General features: G+C 42.9%; 1 protein-coding gene across 6 annotated transcripts in view; it reads left to right on the top strand.

Annotated features, from left to right (window-relative positions):
* Positions 1-24,647, top strand: part of Mettl8 (methyltransferase 8, methylcytidine) — a 100,323-nt gene that overhangs the window by 40,856 nt on the left and 34,820 nt on the right. For all 6 annotated transcript variants that reach the window (XM_052182672.1, XM_052182676.1, XM_052182673.1 and 3 more), the window contains one exon: positions 3,125-3,279. In XM_052182672.1, the coding sequence (XP_052038632.1) occupies positions 3,137-3,279 (143 nt within the window). In that variant the 5' untranslated portion in view covers positions 3,125-3,136. The remainder of the gene's footprint in view (positions 1-3,124; positions 3,280-24,647) is intronic.

Genomic DNA, 24,647 nt, shown 5'->3' with positions numbered 1-24,647 from the left:
TGTAGGGTGTGCAGCAAGGTGTCTTTATATCATTGCATGTATGTAGTGAAGTCTTACTTGGTTAGCCTTTGTGTGTCTGGGTATGTAAACATGTGCTTTTTTAAGTTAGAATTTAGGTTAGCATATAAAGTATTGAATATCATCATGTCTTTTCATACATATGAAGAACATAAACTTTAAAATTCCGTGTTGTGCGTTAGCGCTCTAGATTGGCTCATCCAATGTACAGCTTGCTGTGTTCTCCCTGATAGCACTTTCCTGTCTATGTTCTGACCTGTGCCCATGTGACGTTCTAACCCCTAGTCTCCCCTCTGGAAGCACCGCTCTGCTTCCCATCACTGTGGATTTCATTGCTCTAGGAACCTTCTCTAAAAGGTACAGTGCAGTGTGTGTGTGTGTGTGTGTGTGTGTGTGTGTGCTTCTGTGGCTGTCCTGTTTCACTTTGCTTGAATGTCTTTAAAGCTCCTCCATATTGTAGCCTGTGTCCAGCTACTGTGCAGGGTGTTTCTTATTCCTCCTTCAGAGAACACGTCACTGTCTGTCTACTGTGCCACTGTGAATCTGAGCATAAAGACATCTTTTCAGGTCCCTCCCTGCTCTCATTCCTTCTGGATATATACCCCAAAATGGAATTGCTGGCTCTGGGTCTAATTTTTGGGAAGTTCACTGTACTGTTTCCATAGCAGCTGCATCATTTTACATCCTATCAGCAGGGTGTGAAGTTTCCAGTTTCCTCATATCCTTGCCAACACTTGCATTTTCTGATTTATTCTTTACATGTATGTGCATGTGTGTGTATATATACATACATATATGTAAGTATGAATAGTATATGTTAGTCATCATGATTTTTTTTAATTTAAATTATAGACTCATTACTAAGTTTAGGCCTGCTTAGGTTTTCTTTTCCTTGTGTTGTTTTAGAAAGTTATTATAGGTAAGTTGTTTTTCAGAGTTATGTATCCCATAAATAAATGAGTAAAAATTTTTCTGTAGTAGATTTTAGTTTTCCAGTGTTTATGAGATCTGTGATGGCATCTCAACTTTCATTCCTTTATGTCAGAGCAGTACCATTTTTATGCAATCAGTCAAACAATCCACAAATAGCAGTCCTGCTTCTAGAAGCCTGCAGTTTAATTTAAGAACTTTAAATACATTAAAATTATGTATTTAAAAGATTTTTCTATGTTTCTGCTAGATTTATTAGATATTTATCTAATTAAGGAGATTAAATAATAGTGTAGCACCAGCTGTGGCTATTAAATATGATAAAGAAATGAAAAAAATAGATTTCCATGTAGGTAATTAAAGAAGCAGCTGCCTAAACAAGGAAATTGCCACATGCGTGGGCCCGGGCCACACTGAGCTCTGCCCACCGTCCAGCGGCCTTCGAAGGCAGGCCTGGCATTCTGTTGATAGCCCGACTACTTGTGTCTTTTTGTCTGTGGTCATTTACAGTGAGAGAAACCTTGCTTTCCTTTCCTTTTTTGAACAGAGATTAATATCACCTGATCATTAATCAAGGGCTGCACTGTTGTTTGTATCATTTTTCATGTTTGAGCATGAATAGCATGAATTTCCCGTCTTAGAGGGTGCGATCAGCTTCTGCACTTGAGCATGCAGAGCATCTTATGAGTCTATTTAATGTGGGAAGGTCCAAAGATAGTTTTGTAGGTAGAGTTCTGCTGGTGTTATGTGGGTACTGACTGTAGAAAGAACAAAGACACACCAGGGTACAGGCAGGCAGAGCTGCATCCGGGAGCTGGGGCAGGCAGTGGCTATTGCTCGCTGGAGGAGCCTTTTTATACCCGAGTAAGCTCTTCTATTAAAACCCCAACAGGAAAAACCTTCCAATTTTTGGTGAAAGTGTAGTGACATTCTGAAGATCATTTTGAGTAGGATAATAAAGGGTGTCACCACATCATGTTTTTGTGTCTAATAGCAGCTCTGATGCCTGTTCCCTCCACGGTACCTAGAGCCAGTTTCTCTGACTGGTTACAGCGTAGGCTGAGTGGCGCGAGGAACAGCCGCGCCATTGACACCGAAAGCTCCTTCTGAACACATTTTCATAAAGACTTGAGAGTGTTTACCAGGACATACTTACATGCAATAACCTTTACATTGTAGATAATCAACACCTGCTTCAACTAACGATTCTTTTCTTGAGCTCGAATTGAAATACGCATGTTGTATGGGGAAGTACATTTACAACAGCACACTGACTATTTAAAGTCTGCACTATCAACTGCCAATCCAGGAGCACGGAGCGTTTCCCATTGTCTAGGATCTCTCTGAGTTCCTTTTTCAGAACTAGTCTGTAGAGGACTTTTTCTTTGATTAAGCATATTCCTAAATGCTTAATCTGGGGGAGGGGATGCCTTTTAAATCTTATTCCTAACTTCTCTGAGAATATATTTTTCTTACACATGGAATCTATGCTGCAACTCTATGTAGGTGTTTATTGGGTCTAGAGTTTTCTAGGAGACCCAGTAGTGTCCTTTAAGTAAAGAACCACGCTGTCTGCTAGCAGGATGGGCTGACCTCCTTCTTTCCTGTTTTTACCGTTTTAGGCCTTTGTCCTGAGCTAATTTCTATAGCTCAGACTTTGAGCACTCTATCAAACTGTCCCATGCCTGATTTTATAGGAAATGGTCTTAGCTTGTCCCTGTAATGGCAGATATAGATTTGTTGTGTATAGCTTTATTATTTTGAAGCATTTTTTTGAATATGACTTTTTTTTTATAATAGAATTATATTTTGCTTCTGTTCCTAAAGCCTCTAGAACTTTCCTCATAAACACATATTGGAATTTGTCAAATGCCTTTTCATCAACTGAAAGAATTATATGGTATATATGAGTATATTTATATACTGTATTACATTTATATATTTTCACACGTAGAACCAACTTTTCATTTCTGGGATGAAGCCCACTTGTTCATAGTGTTTAATCTTATTATGTCCCTAAATTTGGTTTACAGGTATTTTATTGAGAATTTTTACATATATATTCATCAAAGAAATTCATCTATAGCTTTCTTTTTTCTGTTGTGTCTTTGCCTGCTTTTGGCAAACTATTTTAATGCTCGTCAAGTAGTTAATTAGCTGTTTGTGACTTTCGCAGGTCCTGTTTAGGATGAATGTGATTTGGAGAAACTGCATTTGCCGTCTGAGGCACGGGAAGGTGCCACACAGACACCAGAGTGGCAGCCACCCAGTAGCCCCTCTGGGGTCAAGGATTTTAACTGACCCTGCCAAAGTTTTTGAACACAACATGTGGTAAGTTTCTCTCGCCCACCCAATATTCATGTATTTATTAATGTCCACAGAGCACAAATGGAGGCCAGAGGACAAGTTTCAGGAATCTTTTCTCCTCCTCTACTGTGTAGGCTCTAAAGACCCAACTCAGATCATCAGGCTGAGCAGCAAGATGTGGTAACCCACTGAACTTAACCACTGAACCATCCTACTGGCCCAAATTGTACCTTTAAATTTGACATTATATATACTCTTAATGGGGTATCTTTTCCCCATTATGACCAAGGAAGATTTTTTTTTTTTAAAGACAGACTCTTCTTTGTAGCTCTGGCATGTCCTACTCGCTATGTAGACCAGGCTGGCTTCTGACTCCTGAATGTCGGGATTAAAGGCTTGTACCACTGCACCCTGTGAGAAAGGAGTTGGGTTTGTTGTTGTTGTTTTTTTGGTTTTTTTTTTTGTTGTTGTTTTTTTAAGTGGATGATATTAAGTTAGGTTGTAGAAGTCCAAAAGCCTGTGTAACCAACATTGACTAAAATGTTCTGAACCTTTTTAAAAATGGAATTGAAAAGCAGAAGTTTCCTAGTCCACCCAGCAGCCTTTGTATCCTGGAAGGTCCCCGACCCTGACTGGCCACGCTGCCAGGGGCGAGGGCGAACAGGCTCTCCTCTAAGTAGGGCCCTCCTCTTTGAGGGAGGGCCTACTGAGAGGAAGGCCCCACTTGAACTTGTCATCTCCAGCCTCAGCCTCTTTAGTAGCATCACACACTGGGCCAGACCTCCCGGTGCTCCACAGGTTGTCATGTGCACATTCTGTCCCCTTTGCTTTTCAGAGGGACCCCATCTCATGCTTTGAAGAAATCCCTGTTATTTGGGAAGATAGATGTTTATGAAAGGCAAAAAAAAAAAAATGTCAACATGAAGCCTCAAGTTCAAAGGGCAGAGTGTCATAGACCATTTGCCATATAAAAAACAACTCGGTCATGAGAAACTGCTTCCGACGTGGGTATCAGAAAGGAACATTGTTGTTTGAAGACAGTTTCCTGTATCTCTGGCAGGCCTTGTGCTCACTCTGTGGCAGAGGAGGATGTGACCTTGACCCGTTGACCCTCTTGTTCCCTCCTCCCAAGAATTGGAGGGTGAGCCACCTATACAGCCCAGCTAGGAGGATTTTGTAAATTGGAAACATTTGAAACTAGGGTTGTTTATTTCTCATCAGTACATGGGATGGTGCCTAACACAGAAGTATTTGTTGAGAGCCGCGTGCAGTGGTACAAGTCTTTAACCCCAGCACTCAGGAGGTAGAGGCAGATGGATCTGTGAGGCAAGCCTGCTCTACATAGCAAGTACTAGGCTAGCTAGAGCTACAGAATGAGGCTCACCTCCATCCCCCCCCCCAAACTCCCACCCACCCCACCAAAAGTCTTTGTTGATACTTACAGCATAGCTGGAGTAAGAGCATCCTGACTGGGTACAAACGTAAAACAGCACAGATGAGGGAGAATATTTTTGTTTGCTTTTGTTTTGGGGTGTTCTTTGGATCTTCAGGAGATCTGTGAAGAATGATAAGGTTGGGATGGTAGAGGAGAGAGGTGGGGTGAGAACAAGTTTGTTTGTGGTGCCGGAGCCACAGCTGACATTCAGGACCTGAGAGTCACTAAGGAGGAATGACATTGCAGAGGCTGGATCTGCTGGCAGTCAGATGGCTTAGCTGCAGCAGAGGGCCGATGGGAAAGACTGTGAAGGAAGAGTACAGACGGCTTAGCTGCAGCAGAGGGCCGATGGGAAAGACTGTGAAGGAAGAGTACAGACGGCTTAGCTGCAGCAGAGGGCCGAGGACAAAGACTGTGAAGGAAGAGTAAAGAGAAGTTGGCAGGCTAAAGGAAATGGAGGAATTTGATTTTGAAGTTTTGAACCTAGGCCACTGTTTATTTTTTAGAAGAAGATTGTGTAGATATTTCAGATAAGCTTTGAGAGGACATTCAGCTTCCAGTGTCCAAATGCTATGCTTGACCATAGCCAAGATTCGAGAATCAACTAAAACGCCTAGCATGCAGATCCCACTGTTAGAAGAAGGTACTGTGTGGCGGGGCTGAAGATGCATCCAAGGCGGCTGCAGAGGGAGACTCCGCTCACTGGCACTGCCTGCTGTACGGCCTGAGCTCTCTTCAGAGATACCCGCCAAGGGGAGCTCATGGTCTTCACTCACGTCACAGGAAAGATTTCCAGGACCAGTTAGTATGAAACAAAGTCAATATTTATTAAGTAAAGTTAGGGACATCATCATCATATGTGCTAGGAGTGGGTGTAATAGCCCACACCTTTCATCCTGGAATTTGAGAAGCAGAGACAAGGTAGATCTCTGTGAATTTGAGGCCAGCCTGGTCTACATAGTGAGAGCCAGGACAGCCAGAGCTACATAGCAAGACTTGGTCTCAAAATAAATAATTTACTGATGATGATGATGATGATGATGATGATGATACATGCTGTATTTCAGGGGAAGAGAGCAGGAGAGGGTTAAAAAGAATGTTCCAGCCTTAAGGAAAAAGTGATTGGTTGTACACACCTGAAGAGAGTGCTGCCTTCTTGCTTAAGTGCTTTGACAAGATATACATACATACACAGACATATGTACAAACACATATACATATGTCTTTGATGGCTTTTAAAATTACATTGTTCAGGGGATTTAAAAGATTACATTGTTCAGGGAATTATACTTTTTTCTTTTGCTTCTTTTAAAGTTTTTTTTTGTTACATTTATTTTATCTGAAGAACCTTTTTAGTTAATAAAATTGTAAGGTGTGCTTTATGGGGTACATGAGAGGCTGGAGAGACAGCTTAGCAAAGGTGCTATGCCAATCCTGGTGACATGAGTTTAGTCCTGGGACCCACCTGGAGGAAAGAAAGAGCCACCATAGGTTGTCCTATGACCTCCTCAAGCGCACTGTGGCATACATGGAAGTACACAAACACAACTTAAAGATACCTTTCAAAATAGAGCAACATTTTTTAAAAGTTAAAAGCATTCTTATTATCTATAGTCCATGACAGATAAAGGCATATGCTTTTACTATAAATATGGCTTGTAATCTTGTTTATAAGATTTTCACTTTTTGTTTTTTGTTTAGAAAAGAGATTATAGTTCTTTGCAGGTGGTTTGGAAGTTCTAATCAAGAGACTTAAACAGGATCCCAGAGTGAGGGGCTCCTTGTCCTTCCTGGGAATCCTTCATTCTGGTCTTTCTGTTTGCCTGAGGACTAGTCTATGGAGCAGGGTCTGTAGAGGTGTTAATGTGATTTGGGGGCTTCTTAGGAATACAGTGGTTTATTAATTAGCCCTGCATTATGCAGTAACGAAGGTACTAACCGCTCGTGGTTACAGAACACTGGGGGTTCTAGGCTTGGAAGTGCTGGAAGGGCTGAGGCGAGGGCTTGGAGCCTGCCACACAGGCCTGGGAACCTGAGGTCTATCCCCAAGATACACCTGGAGAGGAAAACCAATGGATGTGGTGTCACATGCTCCTGATCCCAGAGCTGAGGAGGGGGAGACCGGCAGATTCCTGGCTGAGCCAGGAATTCAGCAAAGATGAATCAGTGAACCCCAGAGCTCACTGGGCACTGAGAGAGACTATCTCAAAAAGCAAGATGAATAACCCCTTAGGAATGACAGCTGAGTTTGTTCTTTGGCATCCACAAGTGCATGTCTAAGCACACGTGCATGCAGGTACGTATGCACAGATGTGCTGTAAGAGTTTGAAAGGTTAACACAGAATAAAAGGTAAATGATCTCAAGTTTTATATTGAATTTCATTTTAAACTGATTAGCATGTTGGATATTTTTTAGGTAAATCGGAAAACTTATTTAAAAAAATGTTTTTTAGCCTGTTTTGCTTGTTTTGTTTTGTTTTTCTGAGACCAGGTCTCCTTATTTAAATCAAGTTGGTCACAAACTCCAAATCCTCCTGCCTCAGTCTCCCCAGTGCTGGAATTACAAGCTTCTTTTTACTTACAGGGGTTTTTTGTTTTTGTTTTTTTTTCATTTAATTTTATTAAGGAGGGAAGACAGTTCTAGGAGCTGCCCTAGAACTGACTGTGTAGCCCATGCTGTCCTCAACCTCATGAGCAATCTTCCTGCCTCAGTCTTCTGAGTACCAAGGTTACAGGTGTGAGCCACACACATAACTTTTCTCACTTAAAAAAAATACAGTAAGTAGAAAACTTGAAATTACATGTTGCTTCATAATATTATATTTCTTTACAATTTTACAAAAGACAATTAAACCAACTTGGCTGGCATTTTCAATGTCTGGTACTGTAGGCTTAGTGGACACAGGTGCTTTGCTAGACCTGAAAGGTAACTTTCCAGAGGAATTCCTGGCTGGTGAGTTTTTCCTAAGTCCACAACCACTTGATAAACTGTCTGTCCTCCTTGCATCTGTGACTGCTGTCCAATTGCACAGGATTCTTGCTCACTGACTTACATTCTGCCTCATCAAGGACTCTTGGGAATCCATCATCATTTGGTCCTAGGAGACTCAGGGCTTTGAAGGACTGGAGAGTTCTGTTTCTCTCAGCTCCAGAAGTGGTCCAGGGTGTTCCATACGAAACATCTAGGAGCTCTGTCAGCAGCCAGGGGCAGCAGCCTTAAATCCAGTTCAGTGCCTGGACAGCTCACCCTCTGCTAGAAAACCCTATTCAAGTGATGCTTTAACATGAAATTTCAGTATTTAAAAGGTGAAGACACAGACACGGTGATGCATTTGCATCATCCCAGCACACAAGAGGCTGAGGTAGGTGGCTTGCTGTGAATTACAGGCCAGCCTGGGATACCTTATCTCATAAAAATAAAAAAGCCAAGGTGGATGGATGGCTAGACAAAGTAGACGAGATGCAGGGCATCAATGGCTCTCCCTCATCTTCTCCTCCACTTGGCACACGCTCTGGGAGTCAAAAAGCTTCTTGGGGATCAGATCTAGATAGGATAGCTTTCTTTGTCCATAATGTGCTTTGGTGGAGATCCAGGTTTGCTGGGTACCTGTGAGAGCAGTAAGAATGGCCTGCCCCAAGGAGCAGTGCAGGCCACCGCCGCCCTCATCCCTCTGCATGGCGCCCGCTGTCTGCTTCCTCCCTTCCTTTCCTTTTTTTATTTTTAAAGTGTAATAGTGGGCTGGTGAGACAGCTCAGTGGGGTAAGACACTTCCCACCACGCCTGGCAACCTGAATCCAGTTGCTGGGCAGACCCCACATGGTAGAAGGAGGGATCCACTGCTGCAGGCTGTCCTCTGGGTGCTCTCCACCACCCCTCTCACCCATTCACACCCGCAAACACAAACACACGTACACAGTCACACACATGCACCTCAAACACACTCCACATATACACACACCACATACATACAACACACATACACTCATATATAACACACACACATGCTCACACACACTCACAAGCACACATGCACACACATACACACACTCAAACCCCCAAATACACATATACAGACACTCACACACATACACTTCATGCACACAACACATACACATACCACACACACACTACCACACACATACATACACACTCACACCCACACACATACACTTCATGAATGCCACACGTATACATACACACATACACTTCATACATACCACATACACACACATATATTTCATACATAACACATACACACCAGTCAATAAGTGTGACTTTCAGCATTTATTATTGTTACTTCACTTTGGCCTTTTTGCGAGGGTCCCTGTGTAGCACAGACCAGCCTCACGTGCTGTCTCTGTTTCAGCATCCTGAGTGCTCCACCACAGACTGATTAGCACCACCACATGCAATTTGGGTTTGGATTTACAGATTTATAAGTTTTTTCTCTTTTTTCATGCAAGTCCACAGTTCTGTCTAAAATCACCCATTTTCCTCCTTCTTTCAGAATGTGTTTCTTGTTTTGACACATTTGAGTTTTTAAAAACGATGATTCTAGAAAAATACAATTTATGGCATGGATCAGCATGTGTAGATAGTATATGCACATATAAAACAGGACTGAGAGTAGAATAGTTAGCTTTTACCACGTGAGCTGTGTGTCCTCTCATGTTTTCTGGTTTATTTGTTGTTTCCTGTTCCTATTTCTAAATGTTGTTCAGACTAGCAATATTGACTTTATGACTCCCCAAAGGGTTGTGACCTTTAGTTAAGAAAACACACAGCCAAGTCATTCTCTGGAGACTCAAGGTAAGACCTGGATGTTGCAGCATGATCTGTTACATAAACCATGGGAAAATGGGCCATTTCCAGGATCAGAGGATGGCTCCAGTTCTTCTTCGTGATGTGATCTTCCTTATGTAATCATTGTATTTACTGAGTCCATACTGTGTTCTGTCCTTAGATCTTTAATACAGTTAATAATAAATACTTCCTCTAGCATGACTTACCACAGGAGACACTGTCTAGACATGGAGAACACAGACTCAATGATTTCCTAACTTAAGAAGCTGCTTAATCCGTCCCTTGCTTGGGATTTAACCTGTGAGCTAGGACAATAATGTCATAACTACCTATCAGGTACTATAAGCATTAAATGATTACATATAATATAAAATATTACTGTTTGTATAGTAAATAAGAAATATACCACCTAAGAATTAGCTCTCTTATTAGTATTATAATTTATGTAGACTTTATTTATACAGCTGTTTTCATGGTCATTATTAGACTATGATTTTGCAGAAAAGAACTTAGATCTGTTTCATAGTAATCTCTGTATAATGAATTCCCAATAACCATGTCCTAGTAATAAATGCATGTAGAAATTGGAAGATCCAGCTCCTGACTACCAGAAGTTTACTAGGCTGAAAACTAATGTAGTGGCTAAAGGTGGGCTTCAGAGTCCAAAAGGTCTAAATTCCTATCCCCAGTCCATCCCTGTCCTGAGGCTTCAGAGTCTAGGAGATCTGAATTCATTCCCCGTGTCTATCCCTGTCCAGTGGACTTCAGAATCCAAAAAATCTGAATTCATACCTGTGTCTATTCCTGTTCAGCTATGTGAGCAGGATCCATCATGGAGATCCTTTGTTTAAAGAAAACGATTCAAGTACAGCTCTTAGCAACTCTGACTAGAGCTCACTAAAGGCTTCTTATCACCACTGACGGGTGGAGAATTGAGATGCATAGTTAGGAGTAAATAGGACAAAGGAATGACCTTACTATCTGGTGATTAACCCTGTACAGAACCCACTTTATAGGATCAGGTGGACTTTGACCTGAACTCTGAAGGATGCGGCATGCTGAGTAGACTTTTTCTTTTTTTGTCTTGTCTTTTCCTTCTCCCTCCCCATCTTTGTTTGTTTGTTTGTTTGTTTGTTTGTTTGTTTGTTTGTTTCTTTCTTTCTTTCTTTCTTTCTTTCTTCTTTCTGGTTTATTTTTATTCTGTGTGTATGAGTGTTTGCCTGCCTGTATGTCTGTATACCACACGCCTGATGTCTGTGAAGGCTAGAAGAGAGTGTCAGATCTCCAAGAACTGGAGTTACAGACATTTGTGAGCCCCCATATGGGTGCTGGGAATGGAACTCAGATCCTCAGGAAGAGCAGCCAGTGCTTTTAACCCCTGTGACATATTTCTAGCCCCCCTAGCCCCTAGTCTGTTTTAAGCACTCAAATAGACATGATTAGTCACATGACATGTTTCATATCCTGGACAGAATGATGTAATGAAAGAAATATTGAGGGACTTGGTTGAATGCCTGCCTAGTACACATGAGGCCTGGGTTCAATTCCCAGTACCATAAGAAAGAGCAGGGGGAATGTCCTAGGCTTTTATTGCTGTGAATAGACACCATAGTCAAGGCAACTTCCTTAAAGAAAAACATTCAATTTGGACTGGGCTTACAGTTTCGGAGATTTAGTCCATTCCCATCATGGTGGGAAGTATGGTAGCATCCAGGCAGACATGGTGCTGGACAAGGAGCTAAGAGTTCTACATCTTGAACCACAGGCAGCAGTTGGGGGCACTCTGCCACACTGGGTGTAGCTTGAGCATGGGAGATCTCAAAGCCCATCCCCACAGTGACACACTTCCTCTAACAAGGCCACACCTCCTAACAGTGCCACTCCCTGTGGGTCACGTGTTCAAACACATGAATGCATAGGGACCATACCTACTCAAACTACCTCAGGGAGGAAACATTTAGGAAAATCGGTTTGGCTCTTCTTTGGGTGCCCAGCGTTTAACCGTTACAGCACATGGGCTACCCCTTACCCTCACCACAGTTTGTGTATTGATCTGTGCTCCACGCTGGGCTAGGATCTGTGGAGCGGCCTAGAGGACACGATCACTACACTTGTCTATTTCATGGATACACAAGGGCCTGTCAGGTAAAGAAGGTGAAGGGAACTGAAAACTAAAGTATTCCTTCTTCAACAAACTGGGTGAGAATTAGGAAAAACCGGCAGAACTATACCAATATCAATCCCCAAAGACCAGACAGACAGAAAACTAGTGGCTGAGGAAATTCCACATTAGTAGCTCTTACATGACGCAGTGGTATTTGAGCCAACTGTATCCCTGAGAAGCATCCTGGGTAGGACAGTTGACCGACAGACTACAAGACTTCTTCCTGGTACGCAGCAGGCATTGGCAGAGGATGAATCCTTGAAAAGAAACTTAACTCATTGCAGGAGTACTTTTGGCCACACCAGAGCCCATCATTTTTCTGGGCCCTGAGCTGAACTGAGCAATGCGAAGCTCAGAAGATGCTCTTAGAGATGGATTCTTAGAGAGTTAGGTGCGAGCCTAGCTAGGCAAGGAGGTAGAGCACAGGACTCACAGGAATCTTTGAAACCTTGAACAGAGGATGGCTGCTCTGATTTCGGCTTGGAGAAGACCAGGCTGCAGCTTTCCTCCTAGGCCGCACTTAGAGGGATCCGTCCTTACAGCTGCCTCTGCGGTGTCATCCAAGTCAACCCCAAAGAGGTCAAAGGGTGTGGGGGGAGTACACCAGCAGAAGGTAGCACCTCCTCCTCTCAGGTTCCTGGTGTTACTACCACCCCACCCCACCCCCAAAAAGTTGATGACAGCATCATCAGGACAGCTAGCAATTGGAAAGACGTAAGCTTTAGACTGGAGTTTGCTCTCAGGCCTGCGTTGAGGTGGCACCTTCTACCTCTGCCCTGACCACCAAAGCCCTCAAAAACCTACTCAGGCAGCAGAGACAGAGCAATGGTAGAGTGAGAAAGGCACTCTCAATGAGACTGTCAGCCTTGCACACCACCGGGTTTTATCTAGCGACTCCCTGGAACTATTAAAGACGGGGTTGCCAGTTCCCGGGCTGCAGTGCTGTGTGCTGCTGCCTTTTGACTCCATGGACTACACTGCCTCAGTGCAGTGCTCAGCTGCTTAAGAACTACAGAGGAGAAGCAGTCAGGAAATGATCACTTGGCGGGGGCCCTCAGAGAGACTGCCTGGCACTCAGTGAGCCCTGCCCCTCCTCTCGCCCACTCCTCCTCACTCCTCAGGCTACAGAGAAACCGAGAAGAGCCGCAGTGCCAGACTCTGAAATGGAGTTACACGGAGAGATGAAAAGTCCTTGAAATATAGGAAAGTTGACCTACAAAACAAGGAAAAGAAAAGAGAGAAAAGAAAGGCATGCAAAATGTCTTGTGAGTTCATTTGTACCTTCTAATATTCTCCTTCAGGAATCACACGTGCCTGCTTACTCAGCATAACTAGTCTCAAGTTTACCCATGCTGATGAATGTATCAGTATGTTCCTTTTTGTTGATGGTCATGGATTTGTGATCAGAATATTTTTTATAGTACTCAAAGTTCAGTAATAATTAAAGCAACAAAAATGAACAAAAATTTTATCATTTTGCCAAAGAAGATACACAGACAGGAAATAAGCATGTGGAAAGATGGTCAGTATAACTAGACATCAGAGATGTAGTAGAGAGATGTAAATACAATAATGTAAATACTCATTAGGCTAGCCAAAATTCAAAATGCCAGCCATACCAGTATGCTGGGAATGTGGGGAGACTAGAACTTTCTGCACTGCTGGTGGTGACATAAAGTGACACAGCCACTCTGGAATATAGTGTGGCAGTTTCTTGAAAAGTTACATGTGTACCTACTATTGATACACATGGCATGGGACTGGAGAAATGGCTCAACAGTTAAAAGCATCTGAGACTCTTCTAGGGGACCTGAGTTCAGTTCCTGGCACCCATGCTGATCAGCTCACATCATTTGTAACTCCAGCCCCAGAAGATATAATACCCTCTTCTGGCCTCCATCTGTGCTTACACGTGTGGCAAACACAAGCACACGAATAGAAAATTTAAAGAATAGGGACTGGAGAGATGGTTCAGCAGTAAAGAGCACTGGCTGCTCTTCCAGAGGTCCTGAGTTCAATTCCCAGCAACCACATGGTGGCTCACAGCCATCTCTAAGGGCATCTGATGCCCTCTTCTGGTGTGTTAGCAACAGTGTACTCATATACATAAAATAAGTAAACAAATCTTTTTAAAAATTAAAAAAAAAAAATAGGAGCCAGGCAATAATGGCTTTAATCCCAGCACTCGGGAGGCAGAGGCAGGCGGATTTCTGAGTTTGAGGCCAGCCTGGTCTACTGAGTGGGTTCCAGGACAGCCAGGGATACACAGAGAAACCCTGTCTCAAAAAGCCAAAAAAAAAAAAAAATAATAATAATAAATAAATAAATAAAAGGATATGTGCAACACAGGTGGACTTTAGATTGCTGTAATGAGTAAAAGGCTCGGTGGGTGGAGAATACAGTCGTCATCTCCTCCTCTTCCAGCTTCTGTTATGTGTGGTTGGTTGCAGTCCACACCTCTGTGTTTGGGTTCTGTCCCTGCAGTGCTATTACATATTATAGTGCAGTACTATTCCAGAAAACACACCTTAACTTTTAGAGATAGGCGGCAGATCAGTGAGTGCTGTCGAGGGGACCTGGTGAGAAGGGGAGGGAGGGGGATGGAGGAGTTTTGTTTGGTTTTTCAGGTTTTCTTGTCTTTATTTGAGCCATGATGATCTCATTATGTAGCCCACTCTGGCCTCAGACTCTCACTTCTCCTTCCTCGTTCCCCCCAGTTCTGGAGCTGGTAGCATGCACAAGCTACATTTTACATGCATGGCACTGATTGGACTTTAATTTTAAGGAAAGAATGCCCTTACCTATTGCCACCTTTGTATCTGCCTGGGGGTCATTGTATATTTTTTAGTACAGATTAGAACCCCTCAACGATTTTGGAGTTTGCCCCACCATCTTCATCAATGATTCACAGCTCAGCGCCTAATATATGGAATATAATTCCCAATAAATATTTAATTAAATCAAGACTGTGGGGCTCCTTAAACTAGCCCCATCCCATTGTATTTAGAAGTGATGGCTTCAGTTGTTTCTGTGTTCTGTCTGTTAGTCACTTAGTCCTAAGTAAGAAACTGACTTAACTAATAACAGTGATCAACCGGGCTATTTATATGGCCAAAAGAAGTGGGCACCCTGGAGTCAGTAGTACTCGTTAGCATGAAGAGTGGAAAGGGAGATTGCAGTGAAGACAGCTCACTGCTTAGCTGATACACCTGTAACCGTCACAGCTCATCCATTCTGGGAATCATACTCTCGCACTAATTAATGTCTCTGAAATCATGGCACTTCTTACAGTTGATGGCATCTTACACTTGTAATTGGAGGAAGTTTTTTTTTCTCTTACAGGTACAGAAAATAATAGCATCCTAGTTTGGTGAAACAGAATAATTATAATTTCAATTACTTAATTTGAATACTGTTTTGAAAAGTATTGGTCTTATTTGATTAATATAAAGCAGAGAGACACATACATCAGAATTTATATACAGAATGTTTGTTACATTGTTAGAAAAGCAACAAAACATTTTGTTACAGGGATAAATGGGCAGTGGATATAGAAAACTGAATCAGGAGGAAATACCTGTGAGCACTGGGAGAAATGCCCAATAGTAAATATATATATCAGTTAAAACAATAAGACACTTTTTAGAGACAGTGTCACATCCAGAGGCAACATTCTCGATGACTCTGATGACAGCTCCTCTACTAGTAAATTCCAGGTTATATACTGAGACCTTGTTTCAAAAAAAATCAAACAGTTAAACCAGAAACCATAAGACACCTTCTAAAGTACACTTAATCTGCACACAAATGAAAGGGGAGGAGAATAAAAATAAAATCAAGTGAAATGTAAGATAGCAGACCTGGTAATGTTGTGACTAACACTGCCTTATTACTGAATTCTTGGCTAGTTTCACACGTGTACGTAGTACACTGATCACGCTACCCCTCCATCCACTTTATCTCACGCCCACCCTCGCTGACCTCTTCCTCCTTCCCAGTCCCCATCCTACTCTCAAGTCTTTCTGTTGTTTTGTGACCCACCGAGTTACAGCAGGACCTTCCTCCTGAGCGCAGGTATGGAGCTGAAGACAATGACTTCTGAGTTCACAGGAGATGGGAAGGGCCTCCGTCACCTTCCCAGCCACGTGCCTTTGACCAGGTTTGCACAGTACCAGGCATGAGTTCCCTTCTGCCTATGTAACAGCCTCTGTTGGTTCTATGCAAGCTACTCAGCAAGGAGGAAACTTCCAATTCAGTCTCAGCTTGATTTCTCTTTGTCCTGCTACAAAGTCATGTGGTGACTTCAGCCATAGATTTAATATCTAGGTCTAATGACAAGCCAAGACCACTGGTGATAGCCCGTATTGTTTTGGGGTCCTCGGGGCCGTCCTATCCAGTTCATAGAGATCATCCTGCACTGGGATTGTTAGTCACCCATGGCTTCTGGGATTAGCATTATTCAGCTATGCAGGATTCCTCCAAGCAAACACTCTGTGTGTGTGTGTGTCTGTGTGTCTGTGTGTGTGTGTGTGTCTGTGTGTGTCTGTGGTCTGTGTGTGTGTGTGTGTCTGTGTGTCTGTGTGTGTGTGTGTCTGTGTGTGTCTGTGTGTGTCTGTGGTCTGTGTGTGTCTGTGTGTATGTACACACATGTAACATGTTTGTGCATATGCCTATATGGGTATGCTTATAAAGTAGTAGGCTACATGTGACTTTTCTGCACATCCTAGGTTTTATAAATTATAATTTTGTTTAGTTATTTCTTTTGTCTCTTGGCTCCCTTTTTCCTGCCATACTCTTAATAAATGTAATACTTTGTATTCTGTTCTCTCTACTGGCTCTTTAACTATACATTTTTGCATAATTTTGGCTGGTTATTCTAGACCAGTAGTTTCAAACACTTTCATCGTAGGATCCCTTTATATTCTTAAGTCACAGGATCACAGAGATCTGTTATTTATGTGAATTATATTTGTTGATATTTTCATATCAGAAATTAAAATGGACATTAAAAGTATTTGTTCATGCCAGGAATGCATACCTTGAACTTAAGAGACAGAGGCAGGTGAATCTCTGTGAGTTCATCCTAATCTACATAGTGTTTTCCAGTGTAGGCAGGGCTACAAGGAGACTCTGTCTCAAATAATAACTAGCCCCCACCAGATATATGTATATATTATTTATGTATATATTTATATATATATTCATTTCAAAATAATAATGAATCTTACTGATTCAAATTACATGTGTTAAAGAAAATATAAATTCTCAGAAATACAGTGCAGAGATTGTTGCTGTTGGCATGTCTCTTAACATCTGGTTTAGCGGAAGAAGCTGGAGTCTCACATCTGCTTTGGCATTCAAATTTTGTAACATGTTGTTTAGGTTGACTTGTATGAAGAAATTTGTCCTCACACAGTTATGTACTTACAAAGTAGGATATGCTTACTAGCCTTTTTAAAGCAATTTACTTTACTTTGGTAATGGGGGTAGGGCCTTGAGCATGCCAGGCAATACTCTGCTTTTGAGCTACCTCCTCTGTATTTATACTCTGTATTTTGAAACTGGCTCTCTCTAAGCTGTGCAGGCCGGCCTCGAATTTGGTCTGTAGCCAAAGGAGGCCTTGAACTTGCCTTCCTCAGATACCCAGCTACCTAGGATTGCAGGTCTGTACCACCAAGCCCAGCTCAAAGCTCTTCTTGGTATTTTATCAAGTATCCGTTGTGGCAGTTTCTTAGTTCCATTGTGGTTTGTAGGCCATGTGAGTAACCTCTCATCTTCCACAGTGTTAGAATCTGTTAGTTCACTTTGGACTTTTTTAAAAAAGGTAAGTTTGCCTCAGCACTCAGATATAGAGGAAAGTAGCTGTGTCTGTACAGAGCACACCAATACTTCCCCTCAGGTCAAACCACAGAGTGAGTCACACCAGCGCTTCCTCTCAGGTCATCACACTGCAGTGTGAGTCACATAAGCACTTCCCCTTAGGTCATCACACCACAGTGTGAGCACACACCAATACTTCCCCTCAGGTCACACCACAGTGTGAGTCACACCAGTGCTTCCCCTCAGGTCAAACCACAGTGTGAGTCACACCAGTGCTTCCCCTCAGGTCATCACACTGCAGTGTGAGTCACACCAGCACTTCCCCTCAGGTCATCACACCACAGTGTGAGTCATACCAGCGCTTCCCCTCAGGTCATCACACCACAGTATGAGTCACATACTGTGACTCTCATCTTCCACAGTTTTAGAATCTGTTCTTCTCCTCAGGTCATCACACTGCAGTGTGAGTCACACCAGCACTTCCCCTCAGGTCATCACTGCAGTGTGAGCACACACCAGCGCCTCACCTCAGGTCATCACACTGCAGTTTGAGTCAAACCAGGGCTACCACTCAGGTCATCACACTATAGTGTAAGCATACATCAGCGCTTCCCCTCAGGTCATTACACTGCATTGTGAGTCACACCAGCGCTACCACTCAGGTCACCACACTGCAGTGTGAGTCACACCAGTGCTTCCCCTCAGGTCATCACACCACAGTATGAGCACACACCAGTGCTACTACTCAGGTCATCACACTGCAGTGTGAGCACACACCAACGCTACCACTCAGGTCATCACACTGCAGTGTGCTGAAAGGCTATGTATATGAGGCCTGCTTTGTTATATTTAATATTTAAAAGGGTGTTTCCAAGCATCAATCTTATTTTAAAATGTACTTATTGGGTTAGACATGATGATGTGTACCTTTAATCTCAAGACTCAGGAGACAGAGGTAGGTGGATCTCTGTGAGTTCAAGGCAGCCTGATCTGCATAGTGAGCTCCAGGCTAGCCAGGAATATACAGAGAGACCTTGTCTCAATTTAAATAACCTAATGGATAAATAAATAAAGTAACAAAATTTACATTTGTGTGTGGGGGAGACCTAGGCTTTGTGCATTACCACTGAGCTCCCTGGCCCCACAGGAACTATCCTAGTCCCTCCTGAGGGCTTCCAGGCCTCAGCTTTTAAAAGCTCGCCACTCCCGACATCTCCAGGTGGAGAGCAAGCCACTAACACGCGAACCCTTGGGAGGCAGACTGCACTCAGACCATAGCAGTATTGTCCTAACATCCCCGGTGTGTCCTTTAATGCTCCTCAGCTTGAATGCCGTCCGCACTCCTCCGCAGCATCCATCAGAGAGTTCCCTTTCAGACAGCCTGTGCCGGCTCACTGCAGACTCCTCTCTAACAAAGAACTGCTCCATGTCTTTGTGGAGATTTCCCCACCCATTCATTCTGACAGCCTTTTCCTCTAGATCTGTTTCTTTGTAATTGGGCCCCAGGAACCCAGGTGGGTCTAGCCCTCTCTGGGTGAGCACGCCCTGCACCTGCACAGATTCTCTGAGCTTCCAGTCCTCCTGAGTCAGCCTGCGGAGTGCTCAGGTCACAGGTGTGCGTGAGCTGCCGTGCCGGCCGGGGTTATGCCGTCTGGGGTCAGACGCACGTTTCCTGCCAGGTAGGGACACAGTTTACCAGTTGAGCTACATCCCCAGCTCTTGCTTGGTTTTTGTTTTGTTTTTTTCAAAGTAGCAAAGTTGGATTTTCAAAAAAGGCTTGAATTCGAATGAAGCACAGTCATTAAGAGGGGCAAAAAAGGATAGACGTGGAGTGGCTCAAGGCCTCTCAAGAGGCAGCGTTAGAAGATTCTGTAAATCTTTACATTTTAAAGCTGTTTAAGTTACTGGATACTAACTCCTGTTCTGATAATGATGTTCTCTAAGTCTGTATTTACCGTCTTTGTACCTCATTGTGTCACATGTCTGACCATGTGTCACTGTGATGGCTATTCTGAGGAATCTTGCCTGGAGTCTGGTTGTGTCATCTCCTTCAGAGATGAGTTCTTGTCAGCTAGGTTCCCACTAAATGCTGCTCGCTCTGGTCAGATTCAAGTTGTTTTGTTTCATTTAGGCTTTGTTTTCTTGCTAAGTAGCTCAGGAGGCCTCAAACTTGGGATTCTCCCGTCTCAGCATTTGAAGTGCTAAAACCACATGCATGTGTCACCAAGCCCTAAGACAGTAGTTCTCCACCTTCCTAACACTGCCACCCTTTAATACAGTTCCTCATACTGTGGTGACCCCAACCATAAAATTACTTTATAACTGCAATTTTGCTACTGTTATGAATCATAATGTAAAACATCCGATATACTAAATATACAGATGTGCAAGTATCTGATATTGAGGCCCACAGGTTGAGAACCACAGCACTAAGGCTTTCTTTTAAGTGCCATTAGGGTGAGTCTGTCTCAACACTCTCCGGTGTCTAGTGCAGTCCTTAATACTTTAGCACACGGCCTTCACCAGCTACCCGAGGTTCTGAGACTGCTCCCCAGGAGCTCCAGTGTCTCTACACGTGAACACTCCTGCCTTTCCCTGTTCAGTCCTCTTTTCTCTACCTTCATGCATCCTGCCTTTCTGCCAACTTCTCTGGAGTCTCTCTGAACAGACAATAACAGCCAGCAACCTAGAAGAGCCCTCTGCAGGCCGCAGGTGCCCTTGCCTCTGCCCAGCAGCTGGACTTGGCCTCTGTCACAGACGGACGAGCATTGGGATTCCGGGTGACTGTGGTGCCTTACCCTTTGTATTTCTCTTCCCTGAGGGGTCTAGTCTCACACTGTCTAGTCCAGTACCTAAAAAGCATTTACTTCATATATTTTGCTCAGCTTGATAATTTTTATAGCAGGAGATTGAGCCCACTACCAGGTGTACTACTGTAGACAAAATCAAGTCCTGTTCAGCTAATTTGACTTGTACTTACAATGAGGGTCTTTTAGCCATATAGAAAAATAACTTTGTTATGCAATTAAGAATTATTTAAATCGGTCTAGACTAAAACTGCTAAACTCTTCTCTTTGTCTAAGGTTTATTTATTTCATTTATAAACAGTTGTGAGCCACCATGTGGGTGCTGGGAATTGAACTCAGGACCTCTGGAAGAGCAGTCAATGCTCTTAACTGCTGAGCCATCCCTCTAGCCAACTATTTCTATCTTTAATCATAGGATTTTTAAAATTTCTGATCACCTTATACATTTGTCAGAGTTGTCATTAATTTGTGTGTGCACACAGGGGCACGCACACTTACTCAGGAGGCCGAGGCAAGGCATTGAAAGTCTTTGGAGTAAAACAAATGAGTTTATCAAATAATGTAAGGTTTAAAAGCAGATTTATTTATTTACTTTTAGACATGGTCTCACTATTCAGTCCTGGTTGGCCTGAAACTTACTGTGTAGACTAGGCTGGCATTGAACTCCCAGAGGTCTGCCTGCCTCTGCCTCCCTAATGCTTGAGTTAAATATGTATGCTACTACACCTGGCAAAAAGGCAGATTCTAAAATTATGTATATATAATTATGTCTGTTTAAAGTTATCATACACATTAAATAAAGATTCTAAATTATAGAACAATTAGTACAAATTATTATACACATTGAATAAATATTCTGAATTGTGGAATAATAATTATGCTAAAACACAGGGTTAGGAAACTGTTTTACATTTTCTTTAATGTTGTAAATCTTCTTCAACTTAAGATAAAATTTTTAAAACATTATTTATATACAAACATGCCTGACTAGGTGTAGTGATCCCACTGTCTTTAATCCCAGCATGTGAAAGGCAGAATTCGGTGAGTTTGAGGCCAGCCAGGGCTACATAGTAAGAACTTAAATAAACAAACAAATAAATAAATATATAAATAAATCTGTACCTGTTAAATATTTTAAGTGTCTGCATACTATCCTTTTGATAAATGTTGATTCTCCTGTCACTAAATAGAGTGTTTCCTGTCAACTTTAATCCCTAAAATTTTGTACGCAAAAATTTTTGTAAAGCCCTCACTTTGCAAAAGTTTTGTCCAATGTTTAATCTCTTCCACCAGGACAAAGTTTAGTTAGCATGAAATTCCTGCTGCATTCTCAGAGCTAGCTGTTTGAGAAAGGCTCTGAAGTTGGATCCCAGCCAGTGGGAGAAGACTCAGTCATTACTATCTTAGAATAAGAACCAAGCAAACTGCACATCCCACCCCCACCCCACCCCATCCCCACTGCCTTGCAACACACACACACACACACTCCACCTCCTAACTCTTCCCTTCTGCAAGTGGCATACCCTCTGATCAGATGTAAAAAGGTTTCTGGGGGCACATTAATTGGAATGCAGCGTCTTTCCTTGGGACCTTGGACTCACCTCTAACACACTGAGGTCCCCTCCATGTTCTTGGTGTTATATTTAGTGTTCCCACGTATTTTCCTTTTCAGAACGTCACTGGGTTTTTTGTTTTCTTTTTTTTTTTTTGAGATACTTTATTATAATAGATTCCAAGGATGCAATTTATGAAGCGAACAGTAGAAACTACTTTTCCATTTGTTGTTTAGTGACTGTTGCTTTGTCTTACTCATTGGTCCCTTGCCTGAATTTTCTGGCTGTATCTGTCACTTATAGATGCTTGAATATCCTTGCTGCTAGTGTTGGGTTTTCCTGCAGAGAAATCCAACTTCCCTTGGCAGGAGTTGCCCTGAAGCAGTGGGGATGGAGAGAGTCCCTGTAAGGACAGCAGGGACCCGTGTAGCTGCTGAGGGCAGTGGTCTGGTGGGGAACAGTACAATGCTGCTGCCCTCACTTTCGGTTAAGAAAATGAAACAACGTGATCATTAAGAGCAATCGAATAATAAATAACCAAGTGTGTTGTACCCTTGAGGAGCAGGAAGTTAAACTCACTGTCCAACACCAGTGTCTTAAAGACGACCACGCACACTCTTGTTGACGTGTGACTTCATTGGGCACACTCAAAGAGTTTTGCTTTTCGAAACAGTCTCTCTTGATTTAGCCTCAGACTCCTATGTAGCTAAGGCTGTCCCTGACGTATTGACCCTCCTGTCTGTTTGTTGTTGATGTTGTGCTTTAAGAAATGGGGTCTCACCCTGCTGTCCAGATTGGCTCCTGGGCTCCAGAAACCTTCCTGCTTCAGTCCTCATGAGTACTGGGGACAACTGGCATGTGCCACCACCCCCGCCACAAGTATTCTGTTTTCTTCTGTATATATTGTAGGAATTATAGATAATTAACTCATTCCCTGCCTCAGCAGTAGTTTTTAAATGACTGACTTGTTGATTTTAGCATTATAATTGTCACATCAAGTCTTCATATGTGTGCATATAAATAGAATGTAAAGTACAGTTACCAGCCAGTTCGTGTGTGCTCACTCCTCCATAGTAACTAAATAAAAACAAAAGTCTATTCTAATTCCATTCTTTAAATCAGTGACAAAGATGCTTAGTGATAGTTTGGTTTGTGGTTGGGTTTTTAAAAAATACTTGTGGTTAAATTTCATATGTGAAATTCTTTTATGTTCTCATTTGTGTTTTATGGAGAGACCTCAGCATACTTCTTAAAGACTGTGTACAGTGGTCTGCATCTGTAATCCTAGCATTCAGGGGACTGGGGCCTGAGAATTGCTACAGGTTGGACCAAGCCTGTCTGGGCTTCACAGCGTGATACATTTTTTTTTTAAGTTGGTTGGAATGGGGGAGAGGAAAGAATGAACCAGTTTCTCACCTTTCCGTAGCGGTATTTATAGCTAGGTAAGTGGGTCACTGGAATATACTCACATATCTGATTGCATAAACAGTGCTTGGAATAGAACCGTGCTTCTCACCGTGCCACCCAAGGTGACTGGTTGTCATGCCATGTCACCCCTGCTTTCCTAGACATTCATGGGTCTGTCACCACAGTCACGCCTGACGCTTTCCCAGCGTGCCGCTCATGTCAGAGGTTTCAGTGTCTCCCTGAACTCTTCCTTCTCGTTTTCCACTGCCACCACCTTAGCACAAGGTTCGTCACCCCTGGACCATCTAACCGATGTCCTGCAGCTTCTCCCGCTTCTTGTCTTGCTTGGTTCTCGCCATTCTCTGGAGTCCCAACAACCACCCGCAACCATCAAAGAGAACGGGGCAAAGTGGACCTTTCCCTGATCCCTGTGTGCCTTCTGCCTGCACTGCTGTCTTATGGGAAGAGTAGTTGCCCTGCTGCCTCTACTACAACCCACGCCCAAACCCACCTTTCTGTTCTCCCTGCTTTCCCAGATTACATTCTGACTGAGCGACCATTTCCACCATGGGTGCTAACCTACCAACACCATTGCAGATCCGTGTCCTGTTCTCTCAGGAAGCCTTGGCAGAGGGTTGAATGTGGACTTCGACATGACCCAAATCTGGGTTTGAATTCAGTTTGCACCTGGTTTTATTTCTATTTCCTCATATAAAACGAGCAGGATTATAACCCTTTCACAGATGCTTTGAAAAGACCAAATAAGATAAATATGTATGAAATGTGTTTTGTAGGATGCCTGACATGTAATAAATAATAAATGACAGTGATTCCTATAGTGATTATGATCATGCCAACTGCTCACTTAATGTTTGTCAGTCACCGTGAACCACTAAGAATTTTATTTATTCCTTCTCACTGTTCAGATGATTATAAATACCATACGATAACAGTATTAGAGTCCCTCCATCCTCCCTCCTCCTCCTCCTTCTTCTTCTTCTTCTCTTTCTCTCTCTCTCTCTCTCTCTCTCTCTCTCTCTCTCTCTCTCCTGTTCTTTCTGTCTGTCTCTGTCTGTCTGTCTGTCTGTCTCTCTCTCTCTCTCTCTCTCTCTGTGTGTGTGTGTGTGTGTGTGTGTGTGCCTACTCTCGAGCCCACAAGTGTGTTTATAGGTGCATGTGTGCATGTGTATGTATGTATGTATGTGGAGGCCAGAGATCAACACTGGATGTCTTCTTTACTTGAGTTCCACCTTATTTTTATGAGCCAGGAACTTGCTGACGGGGCTATACTGGTTGTCTAGTGAGCTCCAGGGATCTACCTGTCTCAGCTTCTACCTCTGCCTCATTGTTTCTTATAGGTATCTCTGCTGCCTAGTATTGTTGTCAACTTGATGCAAGCTGA

This window comes from Apodemus sylvaticus, chromosome 5, assembly GCF_947179515.1.
Source record: "Apodemus sylvaticus chromosome 5, mApoSyl1.1, whole genome shotgun sequence".
NCBI classification, from domain to species: domain Eukaryota; kingdom Metazoa; phylum Chordata; class Mammalia; order Rodentia; family Muridae; genus Apodemus; species Apodemus sylvaticus.
The sequence above is the reverse complement of the archived record's forward strand: the minus strand, read 5'-3'. Positions and strand labels throughout refer to the sequence as shown.